The sequence below is a fragment of the Physella acuta genome, unplaced genomic scaffold, assembly GCF_028476545.2.
Source record: "Physella acuta isolate Inbredline_101_S28 unplaced genomic scaffold, ASM2847654v3 ptg000018l, whole genome shotgun sequence".
Classification (NCBI taxonomy): Eukaryota; Metazoa; Mollusca; class Gastropoda; family Physidae; genus Physella; species Physella acuta.
Window position 1 is genome coordinate 364,240 of NW_026731538.1, and position 12,972 is coordinate 377,211.

At 37.0% G+C, this 12,972-nt stretch overlaps 1 protein-coding gene across 1 annotated transcript; it reads right to left on the reverse strand.

Moving 5' to 3' along the window:
- Positions 1-2,951: 2,951 nt before the first annotated feature.
- Positions 2,952-4,716, reverse strand: LOC131939453 (protein rolling stone-like). The gene is made up of 2 exons (XM_059297750.1): positions 4,629-4,716; positions 2,952-3,520 (listed from the first exon to the last, which is right to left on the reverse strand). The coding sequence occupies exons 1-2, from the start codon at positions 4,684-4,686 to the stop codon at positions 3,072-3,074; spliced, it is 507 nt and encodes a 168-aa protein (XP_059153733.1). The 5' UTR covers positions 4,687-4,716; the 3' UTR covers positions 2,952-3,071.
- Positions 4,717-12,972: the final 8,256 nt, after the last annotated feature.

Consider the following 12,972-nt stretch of genomic DNA (forward strand, 5'->3'; position numbering starts at 1 on the left):
TTGCCGAACCGTCACCGGCCCTCGTGTTCTATCGCCATAAGGCACCTTCGTGCCAAATTTGACGCGCCTGCGGCGCCGGGAAGTGCCCTATCGGGCACCCGACCACTTTGCTTTATATATATAGATTAGAAAAATTATGGGAGATCACTTCCGGTTTATACTTTAGTTCAGGGGTCGGCAACCTTTCAACATGGAAGAGCCAAAAGTGTCAATCTACAAAATTTTCCAATTTTTATAGAGCCACTAACATTACTATGTACACTTTGGTAGTGAAAAGATTGGATCTATTGCCACGGGGTTGGCCATAACACATTTGTGAGGCTAGGCCAGAGTTTCTCCCCCCCCCCCCCCCCCCAACGAAATGTATATAGAAAACATACTTTAACCAATGACCCCCCCCCCAGGAAAATGTCCGCCCTCCTACGGAAAACATCTGAAAAAAAAACACTGGCCTGCTAGCAGTTTTCAACTGTCCATTTACGCACTACTCCACCTATTCTCGTTGTTTTTTATTTTGTCTAAAGTTGTTTGTGTTTTTACAGTATAATATTTTTTTTTAGTTTTGAAAATTAAAATAATTATTATGGAACTGGAGAGCCGCATATTGACATCAAAAGAGCCACATGCGTGGTTGCCGAACCCTACTTTAGTTAGCTGTCGTACATTTAGTGAACAGGCGCCATCACTAACAGGTTTGTTTTGGGGTCTCAAGGAGCTTGCTACATTACCTTGAACTAAGAATGAACTGTTATCGATAGACATTTTTCGTGTTCCTAATTGTAAACGCACTACATACACGCATCTTTCAAAACAAACTTGTAAAATGATTGTTTGACATCTAGAATTAATGTCACCACTATTTCCTTATAAATGTTACTCTGCATGAGCATTTATTTTCTGTTATTTCTCGACAATCTTGGCTGTATTAGCCGTAATTCTATCTTCTATTATACCTTCTGACATTGCTCATTTAATATTTAACTATATATATATATATATATATATATATATATATATATATATATATATATATATATATATATATATGTATACATACTTGAATTGTCTCAGAAGGTATACCAAGCTTGGAAGCAGTAACCTCAATAAAAAGTGGAATTATTATAAATATATGCATGCAAAAGGGCACAAAAGCATAATTCAAATACTTTAAAATATTTATATATTTAAACAATGACATGATGAAATAACAAGCATAACAAAAACATAAAGGTATTTTTTAATAATTTAGTTTATTAAAAAAACGTTAAATATCGCTACAATCTGACAGTATTGGTTGTTTAAAACCATTAAGTAACCTTCACCTTGAACCTTAGAATCTGTGCGTGTAAACACACAGATACACACTGAGGTAGATGTGTTTGTGGTACTTTATGTACTCAACACGAACTAAAAATGAACTTACGTTCTGTGCAGGCATCTCTTCGCCCTCCCCTCCGAACGGAATGGAATTTGTATAGAAGATATATACTTTTAACAGTGTCCGCCCCCCCCCCCCCCCACACAAAAATTCAAGTGCCCCCTTCCCGAAGAAAAAAGTCTAGAAGAAACACTGGCGTTTTCATGTGGTATTAATATCAAGGCAGTAATAAAGCTCTAACATTATAAGCTTATACTGTTATATCCGTAATATATAATTTACATTGGTAAAAAAAATCATATATGTGTATACCGGTGTATACATGCAAAAAGAGATCACTGGTACTAGCTTAAAAGACAAGTTGCCGAGTTACACCGTTACTAAAAATAAACAATGTTTGCTGGTGTCATTACTGACGTCATTTATTACGTAATTGATTTCACACCTGACGTATTAGCATGGCATGTCTTACAGAATATAACATTTGGTCAAAGTATTTACTCAATCAAGATCTCTACTGGTCTATGTATTTATCAATTCGATACATCTTCTGGTCAAACTGGTTATCAATTTCAACACGCCATTTTCAGACTTTATGGTCTGCTTTAGAGATCAGGCACAGCTCCTCTTACTGGATGGCCTAATTTAATGAAATGGTTCAATAACCAGTCTCACCTCGAGTTATATAGACATTGTCAATCGTTTAGAAAAAAAACAACAACATGGATTTCATTGACATTAAACTAAGCCGACGGATACTTACGTCAATGTAAAACAATGTATATATTGAATCTGTAAATTGAATCTGTATACGACAATTAAGTTATTAAACATGTATTTATAAATATGTTATAATAGTTGCAAAATAGAAGTAGCCTAATTTTTGTGTTTTTATATTGCATATTTGGCTTTCAAATGTGGTTGTTAAAAATTTATTGGGTTATGTATTAAAATAATCACACAAGTAAAGACAGTTTAACAAGCTTGTCTAGGACTTCTGTGTGCATATATATGCTTGTCTTATGGTCCATACTTTGACCAGCTTGTTTAAGTCCTGCTGGCACATGCTTGCTTGTCTTATAGTCTACAGTTTGACAAGCTTGTTTAGGAATACTGCTAGCACGTAAATGTTTGTCTTTTGGTTCATAGTTTGACAAGCTTGTCTAAAACTCCCTCTAGCACATACATGTTTGTCTTATAGTCTACCAAACACCTGTCCATCTTAACAGTACCATACACAGACTTTTCATTCCACTGAAAATAATCCGTGCACCAAGATATGCTTTTCATCCCTCGGACTATTTATACGCTACAGCTAAAGACCAGCAACCGGGCTCTAAAAATTCTAGAATGAAGACCTTGACTGATACATAGTCGTTTGCAGCTTAATCCAGCATTGATATGTCAGTAATAGGCAAACACCATCAAGATTTCTCGGTTCTGTTTACCAATTTAGGCCTACTTACAAAGCAGGAATGTAATGCTCAGTTATTTTACTAACACACGTCCAACTCGACCTTGTATGTGTTTTTAAAAGATTCTGGATTTCCCGTGGTTCTCTTCGGCGAGTTTGTAGACTTAAATCTACACTCTTAGAGCCGGATGTTGAATCCATTGTCGAACAGATCACCACGTTATTGCACTCGGCTAATCTCTGAAGAAATAATTAATAAGCTTGATTTAATTACAGTTGCTAAGACACTGCGATAGGCCTCATCTCAACACCACTGGGTACTTCATGCATCTCACTTCTTGTTTCATCGTTTCGACTATTTTCTTGATTGTGAGTTCCCGTAGAATACGTCTCGGAGTTAATTTTAGAATGCAGGAAAATCCGAAACGTATAAATAGCGAACAGGACGAGATGAACTAGGGGCACGAAGACGAGAATCCCCACAACGACGGTTATGGCGGTGGGGTACGCCTTGCCCCAGTCCACGACGCTGTAGATGACGGGGCGCCCCTTGATGTTCGTGCCGTCACAAGCGTAGTATATGTAGGTGAATAGAGCGTAGAGGGCGAGGTACAACATGGGGTAGATGAAGTGGAGGATCTGGCACGGCATGGCCGTCATCATGTGGTTGGTCAAGATGAAGACGGTGTTGATGCTGTGGACCTCCACACCAACCACATCTGTCGAACCTGTGGGTGGACATGTTTTCACTGTACATAACGGGTCGAATTCAAGAATTCTAAATATTAATAAGTACATTAAAATAGAGTTACATTTACTCTATAGAACTAGTTTATTTATGGTTGGTTTATGAGAAATTAAGCTGGCCTGTAAGCTCATCTAAAGCTCAATAAATTACCATCTGTTGGTAATAAAAAATTTTTAAAAATCTAGACCTCCCACATCAGCTGATAATTAATTTGGAGTTGTATGCCATAAACATCTACTCACCACCTAATGATCACAATCGATCAAACATTACCCCTAAATGACCAATTGACCACAATCGATCAAACATTACTCCTAAATGACCAATTGACCACAATCGATCAAACATTACCCCTAAATGACCAATTGACCACAATCGATCAAACATTACCCCTAAATGACCGATTGACCACAATCGATCTAACATTACCCCTAAATGACCAATTGACCACAATCGATCAAACATTACCCTTAAATGACCAATTTACCACAATCGATCAAACATTACCCCTAAATGACCAATTGACCACAATCGATCAAACATTACCCCTAAATGACCAATTGACCACAATCGATCAAACATTACCCCTAAATGACCAATTGACCACAATCGATCAAACATTACCCCTAAATGACCAATTGACCACAATCGATCAAACATTACCCCTAAATGACCAATGGACCACAATCGATCAAACATTACCCTTAAATGACCAATAGTGACAGACAACTTACCCTCGTCTGAGCACCCACTACCCTTCTATTTACCACTATTTATGACCAACATTTACCACTACCTACCACTAATTTACCACTACTGACCACCAATCGACCACCAACTAAAGAACAGACCCCGAAACGACCTCCAACTGACCCCCAACTGTCCCTCAACTGATCACCAAACGACTATCAACTAACCCCCAACTAACCCCCCCCCCAACTAACTCAGATATGACCCCCAACTGACCACCAACTGTCCAAGAACTGACCTCAAAATGAACCCCAACCGACCCAAAACTGACCCCCAACTGACCCCCAACTGACCCCCATCTGACCCCCAACCAAATCCTAAACTGACCCAGAACTTACCATTATATTCCACAGCCCAGTACATGATGGTCACCAATATGTTGACGCTGCCTATCATGTTGTACAGCAGCCACACCAACTTGAGGTACCACGTTGTGGTATCTGTCAAAATAAATGGTACTGCCAAATGGTCTATACAACTACAATACACTGCTGATTAGACAAAATACACTCACATTCTTATTACTTGTATAGACATGTATCTCGATTTTTACTCACTTAAAAAATAATTCGTTTTTGTTAAACTTCTAAAAAGAGAAATAAAAATATTTAGATTGACTTCGCTTTTAAAGACAATACTTTACCTTTAATTTTACTAAGCTCCTTTATCATTTTTAGCAAAAAACAAAACAAAATTACAACCAAATAAGCGGCGAGCGATATATGCTTATAAAGAGAGAATATGCCATTATTGTGTTGACAGACATAGTGAATCTACCTAATTATAATCTAATCGAACTGGATAGACTGAACAAGTTTGTAATAATGTCTTGAAATATAAACATGATGTCTATGTTATTTCTTTAGTAAAAGTCGCTCTACACGAGTAATGTCATGCTAAACCGAAAAGTCTCGAGTTCGAACCCTCGGGCAGATGAGGCTCGTTAGCTGGGGACAACAACTCTTCTATGAGAGACAACTCCAAAATCAAACAACTGCTGCCCTGTAGTTTGTTCTTGGTTGGACAAACGCTATGGAAGCAAATCCAAAAAGAAAAGCAGGCTGAAATCGGAGTCAATGGCCTCAATGGCGCATAACCAGCTGACACGTAACGCTTAATTGTGTTGGAGGCGTGGTCGAGTCGGCAAAAAGCTTATGGTTGATAAATTCGAAAAAAGTCTCGAGTTCAAACCCTGTGGCAGATAAGGCTCGATCCCTTCCAACACAAAAAAATTAAGAACGAAGAAGAAGAAGAGTAAATTCAGCCTTCTGTTGGTGTTAATCTTGGCAGTGGCGTCGCTAGGTAGGGTGTCACCCGACTCGGCATCTTATGGTGTCACCACTCCCCCCGTTATTTTTCTGTACATTTTTCAGTTGGTGTCGACCCCCCTCACCCTACCCCCTCCCTTATCGGGATCGTAATTATGTACTTAAAAAACGTTTTAACGTTAACTCTAATTAACCATTAATTGAACAGGCAACAACATATTTATTCCATATATCTTATAATTTTCTTGTCTGGTGTCACCCCCCGCCCCCGCCTTGCGACGCCTCTGAATCTTGTCTATATGATTCGATAACAACACTTGTGAAAACTAGCTCCAACGTTTTAGCGATAATGTCTAGTTTCTTTCTTTTTTGTAATTATATTTGCGAACGTTTACATTAACGTATACTGAGTAGTAGAACATTTAATTAATTTACATAAGGACAGCATGCAAGAGGCCGAATTTAACTTGAACATAGAACTTAGGTCATGGTTCAGAGCTTTGCTTAAAAATAAAGATCGCTGTCCAATGTGTTAATTATCGTCACTTGCGTTTCAATCCATCATAAGCTTTCGGCTATTTCTATAATGATATGACTGTTTGTTGTTTCTATTAGGTTGATACAAGCGATAAATAGACTTTGTTAGGTCTGTTGGGGAGAACTAGAGTCTAGATTTAATATTTAGGCCATGTGTGTATGAGTGCTTGTGTGTGTGTGTGTCTATACACACACACACACATATATATATATATATATATATATATATATATATATATATATATATATATATATATATATGTGTGTGTGTGTGCGTGTTTGTGTGTGTGTGTGTTCGTGTGTGTGCATGTGTGCGTCTTTGTCCTTTATGCATTATCGCACCTTTCATTCGATCTCTATGAAACTTAAGTGAGGCTTCTGCTAAATTAATATATATATATATATATATATATATATATATATATATATATATATATATATATATATATATATATATATATATATATATATTAAAGTTCCGCCCCTGATATCACCATATAGGATCCGCGCCTTGTGCAGACGAATTACTTTTCCCATTCAGTCCTAGATTTGCACATAATCATCGATAAAAACGTAATCAAAGGGAGTTAATAAAACATAATTGCCAGTTTTTATTTCTCAAACGGTTTATCGGGGACATGCTGTTAGGTTTAGTTAATATATTCAAGACAATATTTAGACATTTAAAATGTTTTTATATAACTCGTGACGTTGTGTTTTTAACTATTTCATATTGATCAAAAATTTTATAGAAATCATTGATTAAAACCTTATTATACAAATACTTTTCTTTATTATATATAAAGAACATTTCAAAACACGTTAGACAATAAGTAACATCATTGTTAAATTTTGGATCCTTTTAATTAAGGGAAATTAACAAGCTAAAATGAAACTATTGAGTCTTAAAGACCAACACATTTATGAAAGAAACAATAATTACTAATTTTTATCCAAGGTTTATTGTTGTGTCTCCCTTCTAATTTTCAATTTTTTGTGAAATATTACTGTTGGTCATCATTTAAGAATTAAATTATGCTGGAACTTTTTTACTTGCCATCCCCCCCCCTCGTTTTATACAAGAATATTCGCGAAAGTTTAGGGGATATCACTCCCGGTTTATTTTCAGATAGGAACTGTTATTAAGTGGACAGGCGGCACCAGTGTTCCCTCTAAGCTGCGCGGCTGCGCGGCCGCGCAGTACTTTCAAATGTGCCGCGCAGACATTTTCTGATGCCGCGCACAGATTATCAGAACGTCGGGCAAGTCTAATTCACTAGAAAAATTGTAGCCACTGGCTTGAATGAAGCGACATTTTTAGTACCTGTTTTGTTAAACAAACAGTCATTGTGTTTTGGGACATAAATAGAAACCCCGGATATAATTAACTGGCCTGGACCAAGCTGATACTTAAAGTTTCTGACCTCGGTTGTCATAGCACAGGTCTAGTTTATGACTTGCCTCTCACCTGAGCGGGGTACCGACCTAATGTCTCCCTCTACTTGATTTAATGGTTTACCCCAAAACTGATCTTAGCTGATACCTGAAAGGGATTGTGGCTACTAGCTGACCACGCAAGGTTTTTTTATTGCCACTACCCTCCCCCATCTCCCAACCCCACCCATTTCCTTGATACTTTGACGATTTACCCAAGTCAGATGCAAATTCTACGCTACTAGAGGTGGATGTGATTTTGCTGTTTGGTTTAAGCATTTATATACTTTATATATCCAATTCTTGGGATCATTACGTGCACCTGGATTGAACTGTTTCAGTGTTCACAAACCGGTTTGGTAAATAAGAAATAAAAGTTTACTACTCTGTGCTATTTGAAAATGTTGAAAAGAAAAATGTTTGTAACAAGCGGTAAAACAATGCAGCAAAAAAAAAGCGAGAGATTCGTTTAAACTGGAATGGCTCAAAGTTAAAGTAATAACCGATAGGCCCGATTCAAAGAATGTTTCAGTTGAATTAGGAAGCATCTATGAATATTCAGATGAGATTGGACTGAAGTGTAAGTTCTGTGCTGCTAGTGCGTGTAACAAAACCAACAAAGACAACGAATTTGTCACAGGAAAGCGTTGGGAATCATGGAAGCTTGACTACTGTAAACGTCATTGGTCTCGTGTTCACGAAGAAAATGTTGCGATTGTGTACAACCGCTCAAATGGGACTGGTCTTAAACGTCTGCTGGTTGAAACTAATAATGAGCGAGAAGAACGAATTGAACAAAATGAGCGCCAGCGTTCAAACGAGGATCAAGTTCGAATCCTAATGGATAATGTTCTTCTCGCCATTAGGATGAACGCCTCGATGCTGTCGGTACAACTGATTCATAACCACATGGGGAAGTATGTTTCTATACCAGACAGCTGGCGAAGTAAGAACTACGCCTTTGAGTTTGTTGAAGCAATCAACAAGGTGGTTGTAAAGAACATACACACAGAACTTCGAGTGGCATCGTTTCACACGCTTATAGTTGATGAAAGTACTGACATAACTGTACATAAAATGCTAATCCTTTATTTTAAATTTCGTTCAGTCAATTCTTTACTCTACAAAACCGTTTTTGGTGGGATAATTCAGCTTGCTGCATGTGATGCCTCAGCTCTGGAGGCAGCCATAACACAGTACTACACTGAACATCAACTTGACCTGAACCGCATGGTAATGATAACATCAGACGGGGCATCGGTTATGTTAGGCCGTAGGAAGGGATTAGCTGCTTTACTAAAGGCTTAGGTCCCCCATCTTGTTGAACAGCACTGTGTTGCTCATCGAGAAGACTTGACACTTTCTGACGCTTGGAAAGATGTTAATTTGTTTAAAAATATTGAGGTTCTCTTACGCACGGTTTACACCTTATTTAGTCGATCTTCAGTTAAAAAGGGCGCACGTGAAGAATTGGCAAAGGTGCATGTTATGGATGTAATTTCTTTTCGACCAATTTATGAAGTTCGTTGGTTGTCACGTCACTTTGCTGTCAGTGCTTTTGTTAAAAATTTTGACGCTTTAGCTGCTTACTGTGAAGAACTAGTCCAAGACTGCAATGATCATGTTTGTTGTTATATTTTGAGATCATTAAGAGATCCCCTGTATCAAGTTGCTCTGTATACCGTTAATGATGTATTAACTGAATTAGCTAATCTATCAATGTTGTTGCAGCGAAGTAATTTATCATCTATTGAAGCACATCAATTTTGCATTTCTAAAATACGCAAATTAGAAGCACAATACCTGAGTGAAGATGTTTATTGGAATGATAAAGCAAAGAAAATTTTGAATGAAAACGTAAGAATCGACACAAGACAAATAATACAGTTTATACGATCAGTCTGCGATCATTTAAATGTAAGGTTTCCAACAGATGAACTTCAGTTTTGGTCAGCTTTTGATCATACTGGTTTAAAAAATTGTGCATTTGAGTTTGGCGTCAAAGAGATTAAAGAACTGTGCGGAAAGTACAAAGAAGTGTTACAAACAACAAATGAAGAGTCAATTATCACGCAATACAACGACTTCAAATTTCAGATCAGCGAAAAACTCAAATCAGGTTCAGTAAATTCACTATCCGCAATCGCAGGAGTTGCTTTAAACGATGAACAATTTAGCTCACTGGCAAAGTTAATTGACATATTCTGTACTTTTCAAGCATCCAGCGCTGATTGCGAGCGAGGTTTTAGCCTTATGAACAGCATTAAAGTGCAAGCACGAAATAGACTTGAAGCCACACATTTGGGAAATCTAATGCGAATTAAATTGTATCTAAATGCTGGAGAGGATGTGGATTTAAACAAAGCATATAAGGTGTGGAAGCAAGGCAAGGTTAGACGCGAGAAATTGCAATGAATGTCCCTGAAAGGTTAGCTAATTTTGTTTTCAAGTCAGCTTTTTAAAATGGTTAACATGTAAAACTGTTGTATTTGTATTACCGTTATGGTATCAACATTATTAACATGATTTCATTACACTAACATAGTAAGTCAACCACATAACCTGTTGTCTAAGTATAACTCTAAAAGTTTCTGTTGTGAATTTTATTTTATTTAGATGAGATTCGTATCTTCTTTTAATTGCATACGTTTCACTAGTCCTACACATTATTCTATTAATTTATCAAAATGCATGCCTTCATTACTCTGCTTAATTGCAAGCCTAAACATACATATTAACTTGCCCAAGTCATTTTTAGCACCGCGCACACAACATATTTTTTGCACACACACTCTTGGTCCTTAGAGGGAACATTGGGCGGCACCTCCGGCATATTTGTTTTAGAGCCTAAAGAAGCTTGTTATATTGCCTTGAGCTAAGAATGAAATGTTATCGATAGACATTTTACGTGTTTCTTATTGTAATCTCACTAAATAGACTCAATTTTTTAAAACAAACTTGTAAAATGATGGTTTGAGATCTAAAAGTAATGTCAATTTCTATATAATAGTCACTCATGTTATTGCTCGTTAGTCTTAGCTGTATGATTCGTAATTCTACCTTCTTATTTTACTATTATTAATTTAGTGTATGTTTAAATTTGCTTGAGATGGCTCATTTGAAATAGAACTTAATAAATATTCTACATGCTTGATATGGCACAGGGGGGTATACCAAGAGTAAAAGCAAGAAGAGCTCAGTAAAATATGGAATTATGATAAGCAGTGTTTAAGACTTTTTTTCTCCGGGGAAGGGGGGGGGTGGGGGACTTTTGATATCTTCGGGGGGGGGGGGGACGACTAAACCTTTAAATTTCTTGGAGGGGGGGGGGGGGCAGTGGAAAAAGTATATATTTTTTATATAAATTCCATTTCATTCGACATTTTTCGAGGGGGGGGGGGTGGGCACCGTAGAGATGCCTGGAAGAAACTGATGATAAGTTTATGCATGGAAAAGAACATAAAAGCATAATTCAAATACTTAAAAAAATTCATAAAAAACGTTTTAATAACAAGCTTTTATGTAATGATGCACTAAAAAGTAGAAAATAAATTATAGACTACTATTTAAATAACTATAAAGAAAAGCGTGGGTCACTTTAGTATCTATTGGATACCTTTACTAATGTTAAGGAAGACACCCACGCTTTTCTTTATAGTTATTTAAATAGTAGTCTATAATTTATTTTCTACTTTTTAGTGCATCATTACATAAAAGCTTGTTAGTAAAACGTTTTTTATGAATTTTTTTTTCAGTACTTTACATGTTTTATCTACAATAGAGTTACATGACTAAAAACCATTGCGCGCCTACTGAATATCACGTTCAGTAGGCGCGCAATGGTTTTTGAACGCAGCCATTACGTGGTCGTGATGGCGCAGCTATTGATGACGCGTGTGGTGTGGTTGGCTAGACATGCCTACTAATTCGGTCCAAATTTTAATTAATTCATAAAAAATCAATTAGGCATCCAATTAAGTCAAATTTAGTTTCAGATTGCATTGTCTTCATGTCTTGACCCACGTGCCAACTGTGAATCGTGTCGGTCAAGTAGAACTGTCCGAATTTTCACTCCTGCGTTTCCGTCTAGACTGACGACAGACTGTCGACAGACAGAGGAAGTGAGTTAAATAAAAGCTTGTAAAAAATAAACATTATTTTGTTTAAACTATGACATGATGAGATAACAAGCATAACTGCAACAAAAAGGTATTTGTTAATAATTTAGTTTATTAAAAAAACAACGTTAAATATTGCTACAAACTGACAGTATTGGTTGTGTGAAACCATTAAGTAACCTTCACCTTGAACCTTAGAATCTGAGCGTGTAAACAAACAGATACACACTGAGGTAGATGTGTTTGTGGTACTCCATGTACTCAGCAGGAACTAAAAATGAACTTGCGTTCTGTGCAAAATTGAGCCGAGGCTCTTTAGCTATATGAAGGCGTCACTTGATTAATGAAATATAATGTCAGGCAAACGTGTTTATGCGTTTGATGATTAATCAGTCGAGTGATATAAAATTTTATGTTTTTCAACATATTTTAATACACTTTATTTATTTTAAAAAGATGTAGATGATACGTTACAGTTATTCGTGTTGGTAAGTTATGAACGGCACAAATGTTTTCCAGAGTTTCTTCCAGGCATCTCTTCGCCCCCCCCCCCCCTCCGAACGGAATGGAATTTGTATAGAAGATATATACTTTTAACAAGTGCCCCCCCCCCTCCCGAAGAAAAAAGTCTAGAAGAAACACTGGCGTTTTCATGTGGTACTAATATCAAGGCAGTAATAAAGCTCTAACATTATAAGCTTATACTGTTATATCCGTAATATATAATTTACATTGGTAAAAAAATCATATATGTGTATACCGGTGTATACATGCAAAAAGAGATCACTGGTACTAGCTTAAAAGACAAGTTGCCGAGTTACACCGTTACTAAAAATAAACAATGTTTATTGATGTCATTACTGACGTCATTTATTATGTAATTGATTTCACACCTGACGTATTAGCATGGCATGTCTTACAGAATATAACATTTGGTCAAAGTATTTACTCAATTAAGATCTCTACTGGTCTATGTATTTATGAATTCTATACATCTTCTGGTCAAATTGATTATCAATTTCAACACGCCATTTTCAGACTTTATGGTCTGCTTTAGAGATCAGGCACAGCTCCTCTTACTGGATGGCCTAATTCAGGGATCTCCAAACTTTTCAGTCCGAGGGCCGCATTAACTATAACATTTCAGTTCGGGGGCCAGTTTTTTCCAGGCATGTCTTTCATTTTTCTGGGAAAAGTTCCTCAGCAATCACAGACAAACGCTTTTTCCTTGTACAGAAAGATCTCCGCGGGCCGGATGAGGGGACTTCGCGGGCCGCATCCGGCCCGCGGGCCGTAGTTTGGAGACCCCTGGCCTAATTTAAAGA

Bases quoted from the DNA above. Each gene is read 5' to 3' on its own strand.
- LOC131939453 (XM_059297750.1), bottom strand. From the start codon at position 4,686: ATGATAGGCAGCGTCAACATATTGGTGACCATCATGTACTGGGCTGTG. The intron at 3,521-4,628 runs GTAAGTTCTGGG...GTCCACCCACAG, and splicing joins CTGGGCTGTGGAATATAATG to GTTCGACAGATGTGGTTGGT.